The 24,506-nt window shown below is 39.5% G+C and overlaps 1 protein-coding gene across 2 annotated transcripts in view; it reads right to left on the reverse strand.

Annotated features, from left to right (window-relative positions):
* Positions 1 to 22,423, reverse strand: part of adam11 (ADAM metallopeptidase domain 11) — a 65,585-nt gene extending 43,162 nt beyond the window's left edge. For both annotated transcript variants that reach the window (XM_017704543.2, XM_017704542.2), the window contains exons 1-6: positions 22,408 to 22,423; positions 22,039 to 22,286; positions 17,171 to 17,331; positions 9,498 to 9,574; positions 8,355 to 8,421; positions 1,477 to 1,559 (exon numbers count right to left, since the gene is read on the reverse strand). In XM_017704543.2, the coding sequence (XP_017560032.1) occupies positions 1,477 to 1,559; positions 8,355 to 8,421; positions 9,498 to 9,574; positions 17,171 to 17,331; positions 22,039 to 22,096 (446 nt within the window). In that variant the 5' untranslated portion in view covers positions 22,097 to 22,286; positions 22,408 to 22,423. The remainder of the gene's footprint in view (positions 1 to 1,476; positions 1,560 to 8,354; positions 8,422 to 9,497; positions 9,575 to 17,170; positions 17,332 to 22,038; positions 22,287 to 22,407) is intronic.
* Positions 22,424 to 24,506: the final 2,083 nt, after the last annotated feature.

Below are 24,506 nucleotides of genomic sequence, written 5' to 3' on the forward strand. Positions count from 1 at the left end.
ATTTATGAATTGCGTTCACCACTTTCTGAACAACTATGTGAGCAAATAGCCCAATAGTTTAAGAACAATGTTTCTCAACACACAGTTGCAAGGAATTTAGGGGTCATCATCATCATCATCATCTATAGCTCACACTATTATTAAAAGATTCAAAGAATCTGTAGAAATCTGTGTGTAAAGAGCAAGGCCAAAAACCAATAGTGAATGCCCATGAACTTCAATAACAGACAGCAGTGCATTAAAAACTGACCAGCTACTGTAACAAACATGGGCTCAGAAATACTTCGCAAAACCAATTTCACTAACGACAGTCAGTCCCTGCAGCAACAAATGCAAGTTTAGACTCTACTATATTAAGCAGAAGGCATATAACAACCACACCCAGAAACACAGCCGACTTCTCTGGGCAAAAGCTCATCTGAGGTGGACTGACACAGAACGGAAACGCGTGCTGTGGTCTGACGAGTCCACCTTTCAAGTTGTTTTTGGAAATATCGGATGTTCTGTTCTCCGGGCCAAAGAGGAGACGGACCATCATGACTGTTACCTGTATAAAGTTCAAAAGTCAATGTCTGTCACGTGGGTGTTTTAGTGAGTAATGTGAACATGTGTGACGGCACCATTAATGCTGAGCGGTATATGCATTTTTAAGCAAAATCTAGACGTCTTTTTTCAGGATTGTCCCTGTTTGTTTTCAAGAGCAGCAGGCTTGGTAGTAAGAAAGTGCAGGTGCTACATTGACCTTTCTGCAGTCTAGTACTGTCTCACACTAAAAATGTGTGGTGCATTATCAAGCAAGAATGGGCAAAAATAATACTTTCACAACTACAATTCATGTCCTCAGCTACTAAATGACTACTGAACACTATTAAAAGGAAGGTTCCAACTTTTCTGGAAAGTGTTGCAGGAACCAAATTTAAAGCAAATGTATACAAAAAACAATAAAGATAATTAGATGAAACATGAAATATCCTGTCTTTGTTGTGTTTTGTAATGTTAAAAGGGCTTTGCAAGTCACTACTGTCTGGTAAATTCTGGTAACTCAGATTTTGGACAAAACAGTTGAAAAACACTAGCATTAAAAGAGTATATATTTGGAGTTTTTGTATTTGTGAATTGTAATTAAAAACATCTGTGATTTAACAGAGCTTTCTATTAAAAGAGTGAAGAAATTGTTTGTACTGATCATTTCTTGACAGTAAATTGTCAAGAATATCTGTTAAAAATGCTTTCTTATAGTGATGAAGCATGTAACTGTAACCCAGTAAAGTGAAGTTACAGGGTAGGTGTTTCCAAGTGGCACTATAGGGGAGGAGTTTCTAATAAGTTAAAATATATATATATATATAAACAGAAATGCAATTAAACTAATAATATTTTGTGCTATGATTCATGACCTTATTTGGATTGTGTTGCATGTATGCTTAAAGACCTTAAAGTTAATCTAAATGGTAGTAGAAAGTGTTTGGTGCTTACCAGAGACCATGGCAGGTGGAGAGAGCAGCCCAGGATCCTTTCAGTCCTCTGAGAACGCCATGATAGTAACAATGCTCTCCTCCCTACAACACAAAAATACTCCATTAATATTCTCACAACTCAGATAAACCTGTTTTATTTTTTATAGTGTATGACTGTACAATAAATCATGAAGTAGTGCTTCTCATATCAGTATTGTTACAGCCAACAGCTTTACTGAGCATTGCATTATATTTCCATATTGTGCATCACACCTATATTAGCTTGCTGGACATCCCATTCCAAAACTATGAGCATGAATATGGAGTTGCTCCCACTTTGGGGCTTTTACAGCCTCCACTCTTTGCCTGGCCTTTAAGTTTGCGGCTAAGCCTTTGTTACTCCTAGACACACTCCCTAGACACTAGCAAGGCAAAATTGTCAGAAACTGATCTGTGGCAAAGGTGGCGCACTATAACAGAACCATGTCTAAAGTCACTGAGCTATTTACTACAGCCCGTTCTACTTCTGAAGTTTATTTATCTGTATTCTCTGTGGCCGAAATCAAGCCCATTCCATTAAGCTGTATTGTTCTACCTCAAGTATGTGCAGCTCCAACACTAAAACATGTACAACAGAATCACAATTCTGCACATTTTCATGTACAACTGCTGTAAAATGTGAATAAAAATAAAATTCAACGATGTGCAAACCATAAATAAATTAGTACAAAAACAACATATGAAATGCTGAAACTGAGATATTTTATTGTTTTTTGAAAAATATATGCCCATTTTGAATTTGATGCCAACACCACGTTCCACAAAAGTTGGGACAAGGGCCTGTTTACCACTGTGTTTCATCATCATCTCTTCTTTCAACAACACTCTAAGTCCATTTTAAATGAGCTCTGGCCCAGAGAAGGCAGCAGCATTTCTGGATCCTATTTATACATGCTTTCTTCTTTGCATTTAAGAGTTTTAATTAGCATTTGTAGATGCAGCGCCAAACTGTTTTCATAGACAGTGTTTTCAAAAGTCCATGCAATGATTTCCACTACAATATCATGTCTGTTTTTAATGCAGTGCCATATGAAGGCCCAAAGATCATGGTCAGCATATACTGTTTTTTGGCCTTGTCCCTTACATACAGAGATTTCTCAAGAGTCTTTTAATGACATTCTGTACCGATGATGAAAAAAAATAGTTCTTTACTCTTTTACATTGGGAAATGTTATTTGATATGTTGTTTTTGAAGCATTTTCAATAAAATATATAGGATTTCAATGATTTGCAAATCATTGCATTTTGTTTTTATTTACATTTTTCACAGCATCCCAACTTCTTTGGAATTTTTTAAAAAAAAATTAACAAAACATGTCATTTGGCGAGGGGTGCACCAGTTGCACATGTGCATGTGGTCCACACAGAACACAAAGTCACACAGGCTTACTGAAAGGTACCAAACGTACCCACCAAAAGTTATAATAAACATCAAAAACCGAGACTTAATAAACACACGTAACCAAGGCAACCTTCGTTCTCTTATTAATATTCATCAGATCTTGTCGCCATAACACACCGCGGTGGCTGAATGATTCAGGTCAAACACCAGATGGACACACACACACACACACACACACGTTCAAACACACTCACACGGTGCTAAGTAGCCTGAAAGCACACGCCCACACACTTGCAGCCGTTTGCATTGTGAAACAGTGTCAGTGGTGCGAGCAGCTACAGCTGGTGTGTGAGAACAGGTTCATCCTTCAGAAGAGACAGTTCTGTCAAAAATATAATTTACCCAGTAACGCTAGTCAATCAGTGGAGACAAGTTTGGTGCCTGAAGTTCTGTTTAGTTTTACACTGCAGCTACTAACAGAGGCTTACGTACTCCAATTAGGTCCATACGCAAATCATCACATACTTAAACTACTTTGAGTTGTTAACATATATAAAACCCACATTGAAAAAACTGAGGCAGTATGTAAAATACAAATAAAAAGAGAAAGCAATCATTTGTAAATCTGAAAACAGAACAACAAAACTAGTACAAAAACAAGATATGTAATGTTGTATCTTATCCGTTTCATTATACACCAATCAGGCATAAAATTATGACCACCTCCTTGTTTCTGTGATCCACCACCCAAATATTACCTGCTCTGTGAGGGTCCATGGGGGTCCACTGAAGAACAGGGTAAAAGGGGGCTAACAGAGTATCAGAGAAACAGATGGACTACAGTCTGTAACTGTAGAACTACAAAGTGCAGCTATACAGTAAGTGGAGCTGATAAAATGGACAATGAGTGTCATAATATTATGCCTGATCGTTGTACACAGTCATTTTTTAAATATTGATGCACGAAACACCTTGCAACAAAGTAGGGACGAGGGCGATTTAAGACTAGGAATGTTGTGAAATGTTCAAACAACATCTAAAACATGATGCAGTCATGCTTGGGCATGGGAGAAGCATCCAGGAAAGTCCTAATCCTTTATAAGCACGGATGGGCAGAGGCTCACCACTCTTCCGATATTGCATCAGCAAAAAATATTGGGCCTCATTCACCAACATCTTCCTAAGTTTTTTTTCTTAAATATGTTCTGACTGGTCGATATCAGAAACTTCATGAAAAGTGCATTAAGAAGAAATATCTTATAAAGAATGGTTAGTGAATGAGGCCTCAGTGTTGTTGAGTTCCTCAATAGCCAACTGCAAGAATTTTAGGTATTTCACCCTAATAACAAGAAAATATTGAGGGAACTTGGAGCCAAAAACCACAACCGACCTTCAGTACCTCAGATGGCACTGCAATAAAAAACAGCATGTTTCTGTGAAGGATATCACCATATGGGCTTGAGAATTTGATTAACTTTTTACAATAACCATTGTCCATCATATTTGTGTATCCACAAATGCAAGTTACGACTGTACCGCGCACAGCGGAAGCCACATATCAACACCGTACAGAAACACCGCTGACTTCTCTGGGCTAAAGCTATTCTGAAAAAGGCTGATGCACTTTGGAAACATGTATTGCGGTCTAACGAGTCAACCTTTCAAAACAGTAAATTTGTAGATTCTGTTTAAGGAAATAATGGACGTTGCGTTCTCTGGGCCGAAGAATTAAAGGACCATCCAGACCGTTATCAGCTTAAAGTTCAAAAGCCAGATTCTGTCATTGTATGGAGTGGTATTAGAGGGTAACTTGCATATCTGTGAAGGCACCATTATGCGCTATGCACCTAAGCCCTAAGTGGCCCCACTCTATGAGTTTGTGTGGTCTACCACATCATGGTTGATCTGTTGTTGCTTCTAGATGTTTCCGTTTCACAATAATAGCACCTACAGTTGTCTGGGGCAGATCTAGCAGGGCAGAAATTTCACAAACTGACTTATGGCAAAGTTGCCTCCCAAAGTCACTGAGCTCTTCAGTATAACCCATTCAACTGCCAATTTTTTTATCTATGAAGGTTGCATGTCTATGTGCCTCACTTTATACACCGGTTAGCAATTGGTGTGGCTAAAACACCTGAATTCAATAATCAATAGAGTCCACTTAATTTTGGCCATTTAGTGTGCACTTTGGCCATTTAGTGCTACTGCACTCCACAACTGTCTTTCTCTCGCTCTCTCTCTCTCTCTCACTCAGTTAAAGCTGAGCTGCCTGCTGCCAGTTGTCATGGTAACAGCACTCTCATTGGCTGTGTGTAGGCGTGTGGGCCTTACATCACATGATGGGAGGGGCGAAAGGATGGTTTCCCAGAATTCTTTGCTTCTATCAACACAAGAGATTCAGAAGTACAGTGTGTGTGTGTGTGTGTGTGTAGGAGTGAGATGTGCTCCTCAATGAACCTGCAGTGCTTCTAGGACAAGATGAACGAGATGAACGAATAATTAAACTCATTAAATAAATTAATTTAGGCTTAATATACACAGAATAGACATAAAACCCAAATATAAAAACAGTAATCAGTAAAAACCACAGACGGATTGTCAGTATTAAAAAACAAACATCAATGACGACTGGAAAAATAATACAAACATTTTTTTAAATGCTGCAAATATGCACCTGACACCTTGTTAATGACTTTAAAGTGAGAACGATAGGATGTCTCAAACAAGCTGCAACTCTGATAGCTGCATGTAACCACCAAGTTGCATGGAAATTATGCTGCGTGCAACTCACAACATACATCTAGTTGCATGAAAGTTTCACAGTATAAAGCTAGCCAAACAGAACAATGTAAACCCTTTAGAACGTGTCCCGTCAATGAGACAAAATACCAGGTAATCTTGAAAGCTTCATTGCTCCTCTGCCAAGAGAACTTTCATATATAAGCAGTGGTCCACAGGAATGCAGAGGGACACTGCTCTGAGAAAAGGGCATAACTGAAAACAAAAAGAAATAAAAACTTCAAAATAACTTGTATTTCAGGCCAAATTTACTAAATGACATTTTATGAGCTGAGGTTGTGCTGAATCTGGGGTGTGTAACACGTTACAGTTCTGCCAAAAACTAAATAAAAGTGCAAAATGCAAAAGTACACAAAAGGAGGAAGAGTCTTATTGTAGGTCTGAAGGGGTTCAGTACTTTTTAATCTGAACTACAATATTAAATGTTGTAAAGTACAGTGCTATCTATAAACATGGACAAAGCTACAGTGCATAGCTAAAACCGTCATAGCCCTCATGCTGAAACCTGAATTCTGTCTGAATTACAGCTGTACTTGATGTTCTGATGTAGAGTACAGGATGACTTTTTTACTAGACAACCCTACAACAAGGTAGAGCGTGTGGGCGGTTGTTTACAGGCCACTTTCCACTTTGTGTGTGTGTGTGTGTCCCTCCATCTGGTGTCTGACCAGAAAACTTCACCACCGTGGTGTATTACGGTGGCTGGCATAGCGATTTGAAGTGGTAAAGAAGGTTTCTGTGGTTACAGAAGTCCATCAGTAAAACCGTTTATGTACGAAACTCGTACTTCAGTTCAAGAGAAAAGCAATGCTGTACGAGAGGCTGTCACAATAGGTCATCTGAAGATTAACTGCCAAACAAATTATAATTTGATAGCGTTTCACTCGTAATTATTGAAGTAAAAGCCTAAAAGGGCTGATTAGCTATTTTACATTATAGCTGTTAATATAGAAGCTCCCAACTGATGACATACAGTCCAGAGCTCTGGCTCAAATAAACAACATTACTCGTCCCCTAAACGCAGTATTAACAAACATCAAATAAACAAACATTACTCACCACCGCCCTCTAAAGAAATCATTAGCAAACACCAAATAAACAAACAATAATCAAAGCCACCCTCTTAAAGGCGTTAAAAAACACCAAATAAACAAACATTACTCAGTCCCACTGTCCAGAAACATCAAATAAACAAACTATACTCAACAGCTGCCCTCTGAAGGCGATATTAACAAACATCAAATATATAAACATCACTCACTCCAACTGTCTACAAACATCAAATAAACAAACTGTACACATCGATGCCCTCTGTAGATGACATTACTGACTGCTACCCCATAAAAAGCATTATTAACAAACATCAAATAAACAAACAAACACTAACTGCTGCCTTCTAAAGGTGTTAAACATCAAATAAACAACAGTACTCGCTGCTATATTTTGAAAGGTACACTATATTTCCAAAAGTATTCACTCACCCATCCAAATCACTGAATTCAGGTGTTCCAATCACTTCCATGGCCACAGGTGTATAAACCCAAGCACCTAGGCCTGCAGACTGCTTCTACAGACATTAGTGAAAGAATGGGTCGCTCTCAGGAGCTCAGTGAATTCCAGCGTGGTACCGTGATCGGATGCCACCTGTGCAAATTTCCTCACTACTAAATATTCCACAGTCAACTGTCAGTGGGATTATAACAAAGAGGAAGTGATTGGGAACGACAGCAACTCAGCCATGAAGTGCTCGGGCATGTAAAATGACAGAGCGTGGTCAGCAGATGCTGAGGCGCATAGTGCGCAGAGGTCACCAACTTTCTGCAGAGTCAATCACTACAGACCTCCAAACTTCATGTGGCCTTCAGATTAGCTCAAGAACAGCACAGAGAGTTTCATGGAATTGGTTTCCAAGCCTTACATCACCAAGCACAATGTAAAGCGTTGAATGCAGTGGTGTAAAGCGCCACCACTGGACTCTAGAGCAGTGGAGACGAGTCTGGGTTTGGTGGTTGCCAGGAGAACGGTACTTGTCTGATTGCATTGTGCCAAGTGTAAAGTTTGGTGGAGGGGGGATCATGGTGTGGGGTTCTTTTTTCAAGAGTTGGGCTCGGCCCCTTAGTTCCAATAAAAGAAACTATTAAAGCTTCAGCACCAAGAGATTTTGGACAATTTCACAGTCCCATCTTTGTGGGGGCAGTTCAGGGACGGCCCCTTCCTGTTCCAACATGACTGTGCAAAAGGGCACAAAGCAGGTCCATAAAGACACGGATGAGCGAGTTTGGTGTGGAAGAACTTGACTGGCCTGCACAGAGTCCTGACATCAACCCAACAGAACACCTTTAGGATGAATTAGAGCAGAGACTGCGAACCAGGCCTTCTCATCAAACATCAGTGTCTGACCTCACAAATGCACTTCTGGAAGAACGGTCAAAGATTCCCATAAACACACTCCTAAAGCTTGTGGAAAGCCTTCCCAGAAGAGTTGAAGCTGTTATAGCTGCAAAGGGTGGGCCGACATCATATTAAACCCTATAGATTAACGGGATGTCACACAAGTTCATATGCATGAAGGCAGACAAGCAAATGCTTTTGACAATATAGTGTATATACCATAACAGTTTCAATTTAGAACTTCTGTTATATTTGTATAACCTATGTTACAGTGTAAAGATATGGTTGTGAAAACTAAGAACTACCTGATTTTGAGAAGGTGTTCCGTCATCACCAAAATGTCGTTCTACATAGTCCGAAGACAAGAGATCACTGCAAACAGAAAAACAAACACAATTTATACAGCACTCAGTAATCTTAATAACTGCTGGACAGATGGAGTTAAACCTGTCGTAATAAAGTAGTGATCCAAAGTGTGACAAATGTGCATATTACTGATGTACATTAATTACTTTAGCATTTAGGGTTTTTTGGCCCAAACTGTAGAATCACATCTGAACTTTGTCCACAAAAATCACATAATGCCCAGAATGCCTGATAACAACATAAAGCCTAATAATATCTGATGAACAGAGCATTCAGGGGCATGTTTTATACACTCCTATTTTATTCTGCATAAATCATACAAGGGAAAACCATCACCCTTTAAGCAGCTGGCTCTAGACCTGAAAGCTTTAGAAGAAGGTTCCTCTGAGGAAAGAGGATCAAAAAATGGTACTTAATAATATTAAATAATATGTACGCATAATGTTTTATTCACTTTTACTGTTAAAACGCTGAGATGTAACGGGGCCTTTAAGAGTAAACCCCCCATAGGTCAAATAAAAAAATTAAAATAACAATAAATAAATAAAAGACATTTCAGTGTTTTCTGTACAGCTTGTGTCGCTGTGATTAGCTGAATTATGAAAACGCTGTAGTAAGAACAGAAACCACTTGCAGTCTGAAGTCTTTCCAGCAGGCAGTGCTATTAGCATGCAAGTCGCCATGAATCTACACCAAAAGAAGCTCATCAGTACAGGTTGTTTACAGTAACATGTATAACAACAGGTGGAGAAGTTTTCCAAAGATGCCACCTTTATATTATTTAATGTGTGGTTTCATTTTATTCTATAAGATTTTCATGGCAATAGTCTATGTTTGAAAAAAGCATGTAAAATTAGAACAGCAAGTAGGTCAAAGCTCTGCGAGCGTGTATTTGCTTTTTTGGCGGCGAGGTATAATGATCACAATTTTTTTTGCTAGAAAACAGTGTGCTAATTATTTTTAAATATCACTCACCCCCTAAAGACAAGAACAACAATGAGTTATAGTAAGTAACGTCTAACGAAGGTCAGAAATCTCTTTTACACTTGTGTTTGTTAGGATCCATAAAGTAATGTACTTACTGGTTGAGCTCCAGGTCCAGAATGAAAGGTGTCCCGAAGGCCTTTACTAAGAAAGATATCTGAGCCAGATGAACTGGCTACAGAGAGAGAGAGAGAGAGAGAGAGAGAGAGAGAGAGAGAGAGAGAGAATGAGTTAATGCTCTGTCAATTGTGTTTATACAACACATTTGCCATATTCGTTACACTAATATAACCTGATTAGCCGAAACATTCTGTCCATTCAGCAGCGGAGTCTCACCGCCCGTTGCTACAACCAAGCCAGAAAAAACACTGAAAGTCACTGATATTCACTGAACTGATGCTCAGACACACAGCACAAGTGAACAAGACGCACGTATGAGACTAACGACTCGAGAAATTTGGATGTGAAACAACATTCAGCTCCGATTTTGAGCCTGAGAAGCTTGTAAGTGCTGATTTGTTACCACAGGTTCATCCGCACACTGTTCAGTTCAGTTTTGAACTGTTTGGCACAAAAAAGATATTTTACATTATTATACAATAATAACACTAAATATATACAGTATTCTAAACGCTAAATATATGTAGTAAAATGCTAAATATATACAGTAAATAAAAATAAGTTTAAGTATCTGATAAATATAATCCGACAAGCCAATGTCATCTATGTCATCAATGTCTTAGTGTGTTTTATTTGTGATGCAAAAATAAAAAAATATTTTTAAAGCATGTAACTGTATAAAAATCAGGACTTATAGGTGAGTTAGGTTAGACAGAGTTAGTATCAGTACTCCGCATTCACCGATACTAAAGGATCAGGTATCGTTATTGGAAGAGAAAAAGTGGCATCGCTGCATCTCTAGTAGAAACTGCATTTATCTTTATCAGCACTCAATCCATGGGCATTAATTAGAGGTGGGCGATATGGCAAAAATATAATATTGCGATAACTGAAGAAATTTTCATGATACATCATGCATCATAAGATTTATCTTTTCTGACATCTGATCGGTTGGAACAGAGAAAAAAGAACCAGCAGTGCATCATTTTTAAAAATACCATCAAAACAGTGAATGCAATAATTTTATTCAATATTTGGCACTAAATCCAGTTAAACAGGACAGATTTTGCTCTCTTTATAATGACACGTGTAGTTGGTCAGTGTTCTACAGATACTGATGATACACACCATATGTTCAAGAAAGCATATTGTGTAAAGCTGCTTTGTGACAACACCTGTTGTAAAAAGCGCTATATAAATAAAATAGAATATAATAAAATTTAGTCAAAAGGGCATCCGTAAGGTCAGATACTGATGCTTTACAAGAACACTGGCATTTATGGACCTCCCACTGTGCACTGGGGCTCAGTCATGCGGAAACATTAGAGGGTCTTTCCCAAACTCTTGTCACAAAGTTGGATGTATACAGTTGTCTAAAATGTCTTTGTGAGCTGTAGCATTAAGGGGCCCAAACCCTGAAAAACAGGGTGTAGCTGAAACACCCGAATACAATTATTAGGAGTGTCCACATACTTTTGTCCATATAATGTAATGGTATTAGGGCCATATGAAATTCCTTATTTTTCCTTATTTTCAGTTTACTGAAAGAAAAGCTGTGTAGAAAACTACAATAGCATAAATTTATACTTAATATGTTGCATATAATGAAACTGCTGAAATAGCAAAAAGCTACAGCTAGAAAATTTCTAAATGATATCAAAAATATAAATGAATGAATGAATTCACTCAACACATTCTACTCACTCTCTCACTCATGTTTAGCAGGCTAAAGGTCCTCCACAAGGGGGCTCTACAGATACTCAAAAAGTTGTGTGCATCAGTGAAAATGAGGAAACCCACACCAGCAGGATCCCACTAATCCTTGTGCTTTCAGCCAGTTTATAAAGTCACTGTAAACTTTTATAAATATTTTATATGGGCTGAAGAAAGGTAAACAGCACACCAGTGGTGATTGTCATTAACACTCATTTTTGTTTGTTTGTTTTTTTTTTTCTAGTAAGCCCTCGTGCATGTACTGACGTGAAATGGTTTCAAAAGTATTTCTGGAAAGAATAATGTTTGCGGACAACAAACACGGACATGCAGATGGTATACAGACGAAAATCCCATAATCCCATGCATGTCTGTGTTTATATCTAAACTCCATTTTAATGTCTCAATTTCAAAATTACATTAGTATTACCTACATAGAGGAAATCACAGCACCCTACAGTATGTAATACAGTATAAGTAAGTCTATTTTACATTATGTGTAAAATACAGCTGTGCATAATTATTTATTAGGTAGCACATTGCTAACTGGTGTCCATAAGCTTCCATTACTTCTTAGCCACAAGAGGGGAAACTACAAGTTTGACTTTTGGCTGAAGTATCGCTTTAACAGCACAATGCCAGCATTACCTTCTGAACACCAAGCTGCACCTCAGCATGACGTGGCTCAGAGCCTTGCTGGCTCTTGTTCCTGAAGGTCAGCGGAGATCAGTATGGGAGCTGTATGCTCAAAGTTATGGGGCTATAACATAACCGCTGATGGACACAAGGCGTGTGAGCTGCTGCCAGTAATGGGAGAATGACCGCAGGTGTGAAACACAATCTCCTTGAAATACCTGCCGACTGCTACACACGCAGAGATACAGACAGAGGAGTCAAACGGCTTTGACCTCTCTGATGGTTCTGACCTCAGCTCCCTGCCACAAGCCAACGCTTAACAACACTGTCACAGATAACCTTCACTAACCTCCTCTAGAACATCTGGATGATACATGTCAGTTCTAGGCCCTGGAAATACAGCAGAAATATTACTGACATACAAGAATGAACACAGGTTATATTTCATCAGCGCAGAACAGACTTTAATTTTTATCATAAAGCTGCATGCAGAGGTTTGAACACCCCTGATCAAATCACGTTTTGTTCACATCCATCACAATTTCTACAGGAAAAAAAACTAAATATGGCATTTTTCTGCAAATCTACCTCCACAATCTCTATTTATTTGCTTAAATTAACATATTTGTATCATATTTATATTTAAAAAACAAAGTTTAAAGGGCCCATAAACTTTGCACAGGCCACATTTCATGTTTCATTATTTTTATGTTAAATTCAGTAAATAAACAGTAATTGTGCACAATAATTTGCAGAAGTGCATCAGTTGTGTTGTGAGGATGTGTTAACTTACTTTCACTTAGAAAATCAACAAAATGTAACTTGACCACTGGCACCCAAACTTTTGCATATGACTACCTAATATTGTAAAAAAAATGTATTTGTTGATTAAAGCAAAGCCAAGCATCATTCAATAGAATAAATCAAATCTAAAAATGCTGATAAACTGAAATAGGTTTTAATTATTTAACTAATATATATATATATATATATATATATATATATTTTTTTTTTTTTTTTTTTTTTTTTATATATGCAATTTAAATGTAGTATTACTTGACATAAAATAAAAACCATATTGGAAAATTTTATATATATATATATATATATATATATATATATATATATATATATATATATATATATATATATATATAGAGAGAGAGAGAGAGAGGGGGTGGGGGGGGGGAGAGAGATGATTAACAAAACTCAAAATCTCTTGTGTGTGTGTGTGTGTGTGTGTGTTTTGTGTGTGTGTGTGTAAGTAAAGAAACAATCGTTAAGGTTGACATTTTTAAGAAAATACCCTAAGATAAAAATAACGTAGTCGGTTAGAAGACGATTATCCATAAACACTAAAATGGAAAACAGAAGCACTTTCCAAAGCCACTCTTCACAGCACTCAATACAGTCCTCTTCTCCAGTTTCTTCTGCTTTTCTCTCATTGCTCCATCTCCACTTGCTTTAAACATTAATGAGGAAATTCTTCAGCATGCCAGCAGCTAATGGAACTACGCCGAGATCCGTGTGCATAATTGGCTGGGATTTGCTCATCTGTCACTTCAGTTCACATGAGGAACACAGTGATGTTACAGCTAAAGACCAACTCCACACACGCTCACACACCAGCTGTGCTGCCACAGCGCATCTATCCGTTCTCCAAAAACACACTTTCCACACTCCGCACTGTCTGTGAAGAGAATAAGTGTGATTATACTCTAAACTACAGCTGTAGATAGAAGAGCCATCTCATCAGCGAGGCTTACATTTTAGCCCAAAAAGCTATTTATAGATCGCCTGATAATAATAATAATTGAAAAAGCCCTTTACATTCACAGTGAATGGACCAAAAGAAACAGCCCAACAGACTTACATTAAAATTTTCCTGTAAAGTTATCATTTTGGAGATACAAGGTTTTGTTACAACAACAGCAATATATATCACTGAACACTAAAATTGAACTAAAACTGTCTACAAATCACCTGATAGTCAGACGGAACAAATAAATAATCTGATATTAAAGTCAAGCAATGTATTGCTTGAAAGATAAAATCATGTGATGCTAAAATTGACTGATATATCTTTTGGGTGATAAAATGATCTGATGTCAACATAAAATCATCAGATATTACAAGTGAACAAGATATTGCTTCAGTGATAAAACATCTCATATTAAAATTGATTGATTTATCATGAATGATAAAATTATCTAACACTTAAAATAACCGATATATATATGTCATTTGGGTGATAAAAATGTCTGATATTAAAACTGATATTAAGCTATGAGTTTATTAGTAGTAGTTGTAGTAGATTTATTAACTTTATTAGTAATCCTAATCAATCACTGATCATGTAAAGTGATTGATAACATAAACAGCATAAAATTTAGTTATTAAAGTTTAAAGTTTGTTTATTTGAGAGTTCAACACTGAGAAAATTCATGTTATTTACTAGTTTTAAGGTTATAAGTGTATAGTGATTAATATTATATTATTATATATTATTTGTACATATATTATTACATTATTTAAGACCGTTAGTTTTCTTTAAAATGTATGATTTAGAACTGACAATTATATATGACAACTGACAACCTTCAGTAAAAGCACTATATAACATCATTAAAACAACATTAAAATCTTACTTTTTTACTATTATTCAAATATTGTTCGATGCTATCAACTGTCAACATGTATAGCTGCTTAACATCAGTTCTGTATCTGTGAGCAAATTTTTTAATCAGTTTGGCCCTAATTTCCTGGCTCTGATACGGAATAAATTTTAAACAAGTAATATTAAATATTTAGTTACTAAGCATTTTGAAGATATTTGTAAATTCTATATGTTTCTGATACATTTCTACGTTGCATGACCATCCTGGAATTGTTGTAGCCACTTATACTGACCACTTACCGTAAGCTGTTCTCTCCTATATTGCTGTAGAGTATACACTTACAGCCTCGGGTGCACTTAGTCTCTCCTAGAGATGCTGACTTTAACCCCCCCAACCTTCTCCATAACGGCTACAATGGCATTAGTTTCCATGTGCAGAAGAGTTTAGATTTACAGCCTGAGACGAACCTACACAAGGTCAAACTGCCCGGCTCCAGTTAGGAAACCTGGAGGACGCAATAAAACCCATATGCACACAATTGCACCAGGTGTTAAGATGCAGCTTTAGTGCTTTAGTGGAATCACAATTACAATGAAAATTAACATTACATGTTCTACAGTGAATTAAGTGTTAAATACAGTGTTTTTGTGTCCAGCTAGATAGCACAGAAGTTATTTTAAAAAAGTATTTTTCCAACAGTGACTTACAAAAGTACATTTACCTGAAGCTCATGGATGAAAACTCATGATCATTGTAAAAGGTGACAAGTTCAGAAACCAATCACCTGTAGCCAGCAGGTCCAGCAGCACTGTTCTTGGGTTAACTTTTCAGTATTTTAGCATAAAGTTCTGGTACACTTTGAGACTAAAATACCGGTGTACCTGCTGTAAAATTATTTGTTTCACTGAGTAGGACTATGCAAATGCAAGCCATGTCCAAATACTGTATTGTTTTCTATGTATTCAGATTTATTTGTAAAAATGCTGCTGTTGTTTATGATAATGTCAAAACATCAGTGTGTAAGAAATCTCCTTTTGAGACCCCATATCTGTAATAAATAAAGGCCAGTCTACAAACCCATTAAAATATTCTGCTGTCTCCATTAAGAGTGTAGTGCTTGGACCCCGATGGTTGCCACTTGTTATACAGACAGTCATTTAGCTCTCACAGTGGTTATGCCATCCACAGAAATAAATGTGTTCTATCAATTTCAGATGCAAAATTATTGGAAGTTGACTGTCTTGGTTGCTAACAATGATAATATACACTCACCGGCCACTTTATTAGGTTCGGTTGCTTGTAATAGCTAATCAGTCAATCACACGGCCGCAACTCATGCATTTAGGCATGTAGAGGTGGTCAAGACAACTTGCTGAAGTGCAGACCGAGCATCAGAACGGGGAAGAAAGGGGATTTAAGGGACTTTGAACGTGGCGTGGTTGTTGGTGCCAGATGGGCTGGTCTGAGTATTTCAGAAACTACTGATCTACTGGGATTTTCACGCACAACCATCTCTAGGGTTTACAGAGAACGGTCCGAAAAAGAGGAAATATCCAGTGAGCGGTCAGTTGTGTGGATGAAAATGCCTTGTTGATGTGAGAGGTCAGAGGAGAATGGGCAGACTGGTTCCAGGTGATAGAAAGGCAACAGTAACTCAAATAACCAACCAAAATCTCTTGTTGAAAGTCTGCCATGAAGAATTAAGGCAGTTCTGAAGGCAAAAGGGGGACCAACCTTTTACTAGCAATTATCTTACTTCTGATTGGCCAATAAAAACTTAATATTTTAATATGGGTTGGTTAAATAATGACCATGAACTGATGCTGTGCCCTGTTTAAATATTCAAGTGTTCAAAGCAGTGAATTCAAAGCAGTCAATTTTGCCGAAAGTTGATGAGCTTTCATGTATACAGTGTGGCTAGAATACCAACTATCAACCTAAAAGGAAAATAATTTTATGTTTTTCAGCCAGCACATTAAAATATCAATTCATAATTTACACAACGATGCTGATTATTTTAATTTTAATGTTTGTACCAAATGTTACTTGGTTAGCTTTGAAAAATGAAGGAAAAACAGACTGTTCCATTAACGCAAACTGGGGTAGATAGTACATAAGACATTTGATGAGGAAAGGATTAAAGGTGGTGTCAGATAAAGGTGAGCTCAAGACTGTGGAAACAAAATATGATATTCAATCTTTTTTTTTTTGCACAATTAAATGTTTATGATGTACACAAAGTCATTCAGAGAAATCTGGTATGAAATGCTCCAGTTCCAGACAAATTTACAGAGTCAAAATTGTTCACAGTGGTTGTAACAAGAACCAGACGCTGATTTACGACAATTCTGAGACCAGATTCAGTCTAAAATCTGGTTTTTGATAACACTCATCGTGGTGTCAAAATAGTCCTCAAGGAAAACATTTTTTTTTTTAACCATCATCAGCATCACATATAAACCCAGAAGGAATATATGTGCACTTGTAGTATTGGATAGTAAATAAACTGACTTTGGTTACTTCTCAACAATGGAACTATGCAGAAATGTTAAAAAATCAATCCAATCCAACTTTAACTTAATGCTTGTTAGCTTTAGGTGACTCCATACTAAGTTCCAAGAACACTTTTTCTCCATTTCTGAGTGATATACACAATAAGTCGTGCCACAAAAAGTCTCACTCACGTGTGCTGTGTCAGTTTCTTGTTTCACTCTGCTGTCCAGACGGTCATGTGCCAGCTCGCCATCGTCCACTCGTTGCTGGAGCCGTTGGGGCTCTGTGAGCTCCTCTGCACCGTGAGCCGTTCGCACTGCCTCCCAGTCCCACACCGCCGCACCCCAGCAGCCTTCAGAGGTTCAAGACGTAACAACAGAAACAACAGTTGTTAACTGGTCAAAAAATGAGAAACAGTAGCATTAGCCTGTGATTTGCCAGCCCTGCTCCAGTGGTCCCACAGCACTGCACAGCTGATGGTTGGTGGTGTAGTAGGTAACACCTTTGCCTTCTATGCTGTGGACTGGGGTTCAATTCCCCACCTGGGTAACCACCCTACACTATACCAATAATAGTCCTTGGGCTAGACTCCTAACACCACCTTGGCGTACCTGTGTAAAATGATCAAATTGTAAGTCGCTCTGGAGAAGAGCGTCAGCCAAATGCCATAAAAGTGTTGATACTGTACAAGCTGGTTGCATGTTACTACGTCTCAGTGTTTATTCAAGATGCATCAATATCATTTCTTTCAGACCAAATACGAGTATTTTTTTAGTATTCGCCATACTAAAACTCGATATCCGATACCATACAGAGTAACCTAGAATTTATTAGGGTATATGAGTGCGCCTTAACAATTATACATTAAAATTTTGCAGATTTTAAATGACGTGCTTTAGCTACCTATGCTACATTACTTACCTTAGATTGAGTTAAGTTGCAGTGCTTTTGCCTATGTATTCATCATATATTCAGCTCACCTGGAAAATTACAGGGTGTGTTGTACCCTTTCCTGCCTTGAACCCTGCCTACAAGTGCATCCGTTGGGTAAACGTTCTGATGCACCATATAAAGTCATTCTATTAACTACAACAGTGCAACTACAATGTTTGCTATCCGGTGTCGACCAGAGGAGGACGGGTTCCCCTTCTGAGTCTTGGTTCCTCTCAAGGTTTCTTCCTCTTTTAGGGAGTTTTTCCTTGCCACCGTCGCCACTGGCGACGCTCATGGGGGCTTGGACCCAGATTTTTCTTTTTCTTTCTGTCATACTGATTCCTCTGTAAAGCTGCTTTGTGACAACACCTGCTGTAAAAAGCGCTATATAAATAAACTTTGCTTGCTTGCATTTCCTGAAGACTTCCTGAGGAGTGATTGTGCAGCTTAAGCAATTTGAGAATGGCTGCTAGGGCATTTCCAGCCGGTTACTACGGTATTTTACATGACTGCCACGGTGTTGCTAGGTAATTGATGTTGTACTCCAAGTTTTTGCTATGGTGTTCCCAGAAGGTTGCTAAAGTGTCACTAGGCAGTTGCCACAGTGTACCAGATGGTTGCTAAGATGTTGCTATGGTTTTTGGTGAAATGCTGCTATGCAGCTTAGTTTCAGCGTCACTCCAAAAGTGTTTTGTAGCCGTCTGTCAGGTGCTGCGTTAAACGCTGCCCAACAGTGCTCTGCTTTCACACATGTGCAGACTGAGGAAAAATGAAAGAAATCAGAGTGAGTTTACATGCACTGAAAGACCCAGTGCTGAGCTGAAATCCAGCACTCTTTATCGTGCTCAACACTGAGTAGCAATAATGCTAACCAATCAGCACTCAGTAGCAATAATGCTAACCAATCAGCACTCAGTAGCAATAATGCTAACCAATCAGCACTCAGTAGCAATAATGCTAACCAATCAGCACTCAGTAGCAACAATGCTAAGCAATCAGCACTCAGTAGCAACAATGCTAAGCAATCAGCACTCAGTAGCAATAATGTTAACCAATCAGCACTCAGTAGCAATAATGTTAACCAATCAGCACTCAGTAGAAATAATGTTAACCAATCAGCACTTAATGGCAATAATGCTAACACAGAGTGACAGTTTACATGCACTGAAAGACCCAGTACTGAGCTGAAATCCAGCTCTGTTTATCGTGCTCAACACTGAGTAGAAATAATGCTAACCAATCAACACTGAGTAGCAATAATGCTAACCAATCAGCACTCAGTAGAAATAATGCTTACCAATCAGCACTTAACGGTAATAATGCTAACAAATCAGCACTCAGTAGCAATAATGCTAACCAATCAACACTCAGTAGCAATAATGCTAATCAATCAGCACTCAGTAGCATTAACTCTAGCGTTCCTAGTAAAAAAAAAGGGAAAGTTACTACTAAGTTTTTTTTTTCATTTTTAATAAAATACATCCTTTTACTTCCCAAAATTAAAGGAAGATCCTCCACAAATTTACATTTTCAGCCAGGTAGCTCCATTTGCCCACATTCATTGAGGACTAGCTGGAGTTTTAGTCCTGTTTTTAATATAACGGGAGGAAGTGGCCAAGCTCCCTTTACACCAGCTCTGGTCTATGGAGTCTAGTCCTGTTTCTGCTGCATGAGAACATTCAATGATAGCCCCTCTTAAGCTGATTACAGCCCATTTTGTTATTCTACTATATTTGACAGTGGCATCACCAGAGGTTTAGGTTGTATAGGAGGGCTAAGCTGGTACTAGGGGTCCTTTTCTTTGCCATGGTCCCCCAGGGGCATTTTTATATGGCCCCAAAATATCTGTTTATTATAAACCTTTAGAGTAGCAACAACCAGAAAATTCATCAAAAAGTGGCCCTTCGGTCAAACTACCATTGTGGATCTGCCTCTCTGTAGCTTGTATTAAGCGCAGAGTCACATCCTTTCACTTTTAAACACTACATCCATCCAATTACAACAGCCACACACCAAGCAAAGGCACTGAAGTCACTCAGCGCCGTCTCCTCGCTCTCCGCTTGACTGCAAGGTCCAAAACATTTTATTCAAATACACAGATTATAGATCAGTTCAGCCTTAGCTGGTCCAGTGTGATTAATAAGCCAGGTGACAGAATTTCAAGCTAGTAGTGACAAAAGTTTTCTCAGTTAAGCTTATTCAAGTGTTGAGCTTAAACAACTCTCCTTCATATTCTTCCTGATCACTGACCACCATCAGATCTGCCCCTTCAGCTCGGCCAGTCTCCTTCAGCTTCTTTCGCGCCCTCTCTTTCTGTGTTTAGTAATGCATTCATTTGTTAAACTCAGCGTCCAGAACTCAAAGAAATAATGAATTTATTTATTTAAACTGGAAAGCAACTCATCTGACCGCCCTTCGACCCATTCCTGCCTACAGGTTGAGGATATCAAATTTCGTTATGGTCAACACTGCGTGACCTTTTCACTGGCAGTATGTGGCAAATACTGGTGTCCTCGTTTCCAAACACTGAAAAGAAATATAAATACAAACTTAAAGAGCTGCCAGCAACGTTATTTCTGTCATTGTCCTTCGTTCAACTCTCACACTCACTATTAATCAGAGCTTCTTCTAATGCTACACTAGCTGGCCTGTCAGTTAGCTAGCTAGCTAATATTAGCCAGTGTTAGCCTAACGGCTTTTCTTTGCCTCACGTAAACACAAAGTTAGCAAGTTAGCTAACAAGCAACCGAGCAAAAACCCGACATACTGACCCTAACTCGCCACAAATCCATACACAAAGTGGCCATCTTCACTCTGTAACTACTCACTGTTTCACTCTGTAGGGTACAGATTTAGTCTAATGGGTTTTTTGTGAGCTTTTATCCAAAATTCTGTCTTCACCATTAGCGGCTCCTAACCGCCGTTAACCTGCAGAACGATTCAAACCAGAGACCCGCCCCCGGGTCTGATATGATTGGCTTACAACTTATGAGGTCTGATATGATTGGCCGAGCCGGGAGTTCCACTTTTCACTCGGCACAGCAGAGGTAGCCGCCCGCTATCACAGCCGTACTGTGAAGTTAGAAATGAGGCGGCGGGGTTGAATAATAAAGAATGAATTGATATATAAAGTTAAAATACAGATGAAGCGAACTAGAAATATATATATAATAAATGTAATAATGCGTTGGAGCTAAACAACTGGCGTGGCAACAGCCATGATATTTGATATTTACGCTAAAACAATACTAATCACTCGACCCACACGGTTAGCATACGCTAACGCAGTTTCCCCAACCTGCATAAAAAATGCTATTTTTTAATTGTGTGAAAATATTCGGTGTTCGTTCCTCCTAATATGCTAATGTATATTTGTTGTGTATGACGCTTTTTATCTACTGTATTTAATCATATATTAATAATGTAAACAAACAAACAAAAAAAAGCTCGCTTTCCGTGACACCTCTGTCCGGGCGCCCCCTGGTGGTCGGTGAGCTCCTAGCAGCTGCTGCCTGAATAAGCTCCTGAGTTGAGTCAGGTGTGTTGGAGCGGGCAACAGTGAAAACTCTGCAGTGCCCGATGAGCAGTGAGGGGCACACTGATCTGCCCCGGGGGGGTGGCGGGTGGGGTTAAGAGGGCACGTCAGGGCAGCATCCATAAGAATGCAAACCCGTATTAGTCGGGCTATTTTATCACAGAAGGACACCAAGTTAAAGGCGCAGGAATGAACAGGCCAACAAGTGCGCTGTACCATTAGCACTGAACTCAGCTTCTGGTCGGAATTTCCCCGTTCCACCTTAAATGGTACAGCAGTTGCATTCTGGCTGCTGCGCCATTTAAGGTGGAACGGGGAAAATTCCGACCAGAAGCTGGCGAATAGGTGATCCAACTTCAGCCTCGTCTCTCCGGCGAGGTTAGAATGGGGGTGGACGGAGCGGAGAGACACTGAAATACGTGCGGTGACAGAGCCGAGGCTGGGAAGCCCACCGAGCTGAGGTTAGACGAGAGACAGACGAGGCCAGAAAACGGGCTTTTACAGCCAGCACGCCGCGGAAAAGCTGACTGAAAAAGAGCTACAGCTAAAAAAAAACACTGACGATAAACGCTGCGGCTCCTCCGCGCTTACCTGCGACGGCGAGGCGCGCGGCCAGAGTGGCCCAGAGGAGGCAGGGCAAAGCCGGCATGGCGCTCACATAGTCCCGCAGTCTCCGGAGCGGAGAGCCGAGCCCGAATCCCACCACAAGCAGGGGTCCAACAGCCAGGGTTTACCTGCTTATAACCGGCATCACGGAGGAGGGAGGAGGAAAAAACCGCACGAATGATGAGGAGAACAGGAGAGAGGATGGAGGCTCAGCGAGGGAAGGACATGATGAACTGAGAGAGAGAGAGAGAGAGAGAGAGAGAGAGAGAGAGAGAGAGAGAGAGAGCTCGACGCCCCACCCACCTACACTTAATCGTACATATATACACTGATCAGCCATAACATTGCTTTTACCCTCTTCGTCGATTTTATCAGCTCCACTGACCACATAGGTGGACTTTGTAGTTCTACAGCTACAGACTGTAGTCCATCTGTTTCTCTGATAATCTGTTACCCTGTTCTTCAGTGGTCAGGACCCCCATGGACCCTCACAGAGCAGGTGCTGTTTGGGTGGTGGATCATCCTCAGCACTGCAGTACCACTGACGTGGTGGTGGTGTGTTAGTGTGTGTTGCGCTGGTCTGAGTGGATCAGACACAGCAGTGCTGCTGGAGTTTTTAAACACTGTGTCCACTCACTGTCCCACAAAAGTCCGTAGAGGCAATAACTCTGCTATCTTGAAATTACAAGATAACCAAGTCGTTATTCCAAGATAAACCAGAAAAGTATAGTAACAGGTCAGGGCCTCTTCAGACTCCTGTAACTTTGTTATCGACGGGTCACAAGATAATTAACTCATCATCTCAAGATAAAGTTTTCTTGAGCTCACAAGATAACTAACTTGTTATCTTAAGAGAACAGTCCAGACAATTATAGCAACCTCATGGCCTCTCCTGACTTCCGTGCTGTCCACTCTATTAGATGCTCCTACCTTGTCGGTCCACCTTGTAGATGTAAAGTCAGAGACGACAGCTCATCTGCTGCTGCAGTTTGTGTTGGTCATCCTCTAGTCCTTCATCAGTGGTCACAGGACGCTGTCCACAGGACGCTGTTGGCTGGATGTTTTTGGTTCTCAGTCCAGCAGCACTGCTGTGTCTGATCCACCCATACTAAAGCAACACACACTAACACAGCACCAGTTTTGGTGTCTACCAGGTGTTCCAGGTGGTTGTTAGGAGTTTTTCTCTGTAGCCTTTAATCATTTTTGGAACTCTAGTTTGAGAAACTCCTGTTTTTTCGCTTAAATGTCTTACGATACTGTGTGCAAAAGTTTGAGCACCCCTGGTCAAGTGATATGTTTTATTTTCTAAGTGAAATGTAAGTTAACACATCCTCTACAGAGAACACACACATTAATGCTTCAGACCAAAATATATTTTGGACAATTATACGCTTCCAGTTTTGGGGAAACAGTTTGGGGAAGAACCTTTTCTGTTCCAGCATGACTGAGCCCAAGTGCTCAAAGCAAGGTCCATAAAGGCCTGGCTGGGTGACTTTGGTGTGGAAGAACCTGAGTGGCCTGCACAGAGCCCTGACCTCAGCTCCATCAAACACCTTGGGATGAACTAGAATGGAGATTGCCAGTCAGGCCCTCTCTTTCAACATCAGTGTCTGACCACACAAATGCTCTTCTGGATGAATGGGCTGAAACACACTCCAAATACTGCAGAACGCTTCCCAGAAGAGTGGAAGCTGTCAGAGCTCCAAAGGAGGGAGCAACTCCATATTAATGCCTATAGGTTTAGAATGGGACTTATAAAAGCCCCTGTAGGTGTAATGTGTAGGTGCCCCAATACTTTTGTGCATATAGTGTATCTGAGAAATGGTGCACCATTTGCAGAAAAATGCCATATATACACTCACCGGCCACTTTATTAGTTTCACTTTATTTGTTCAGTTGCTTGTTAACACAAATAGCTAATCAGCCAATCACACGGCCACAACTCAGTGCATTTAGGCATGTAGAGGTGGTCAAGACAACTTGCTGAAGTGCAGGCCGAGCATCAGAACGGGGAAGAAAAGGGATTTCAGTGGCTTTGAACATGGCGTGGTTGTTGGTGCCAGACGGGCTGGTCTGAGTATTTCAGAAACTGCTGATCTACTGTGATTTTCACGCACAACCATCTCTAGGGTTTACAGAGAACGGTCCGAAAAAGAGAAAATATCCAGTGAGCGGTCAGTTGTGTGGATGAAAATGCCTGGTTGATGTGAGAGGTCAGAGGAGAATGGGCAGACTGGTTCCAGATGATAGAAAGACAGCAGGAACTCAAATAACCAACCAAAATCTCTGAGGAACGTTTCCAACACCTTGTTGAAAGTCTGCCACGAAGAATTAAGGCAGTTCTGAAGGCAAAAGGGGGTCCAACCTTTTACTAGCAAATACCTAATATGTACCTAATAAAGTGGCCGGTGAGTGTACTCTGTAGAGGTTATTAACCTATTTTCACTTAGAAA

Source organism: Pygocentrus nattereri, chromosome 13 (genome assembly GCF_015220715.1).
Source record: "Pygocentrus nattereri isolate fPygNat1 chromosome 13, fPygNat1.pri, whole genome shotgun sequence".
Classification (NCBI taxonomy): Eukaryota; Metazoa; Chordata; class Actinopteri; order Characiformes; family Serrasalmidae; genus Pygocentrus; species Pygocentrus nattereri.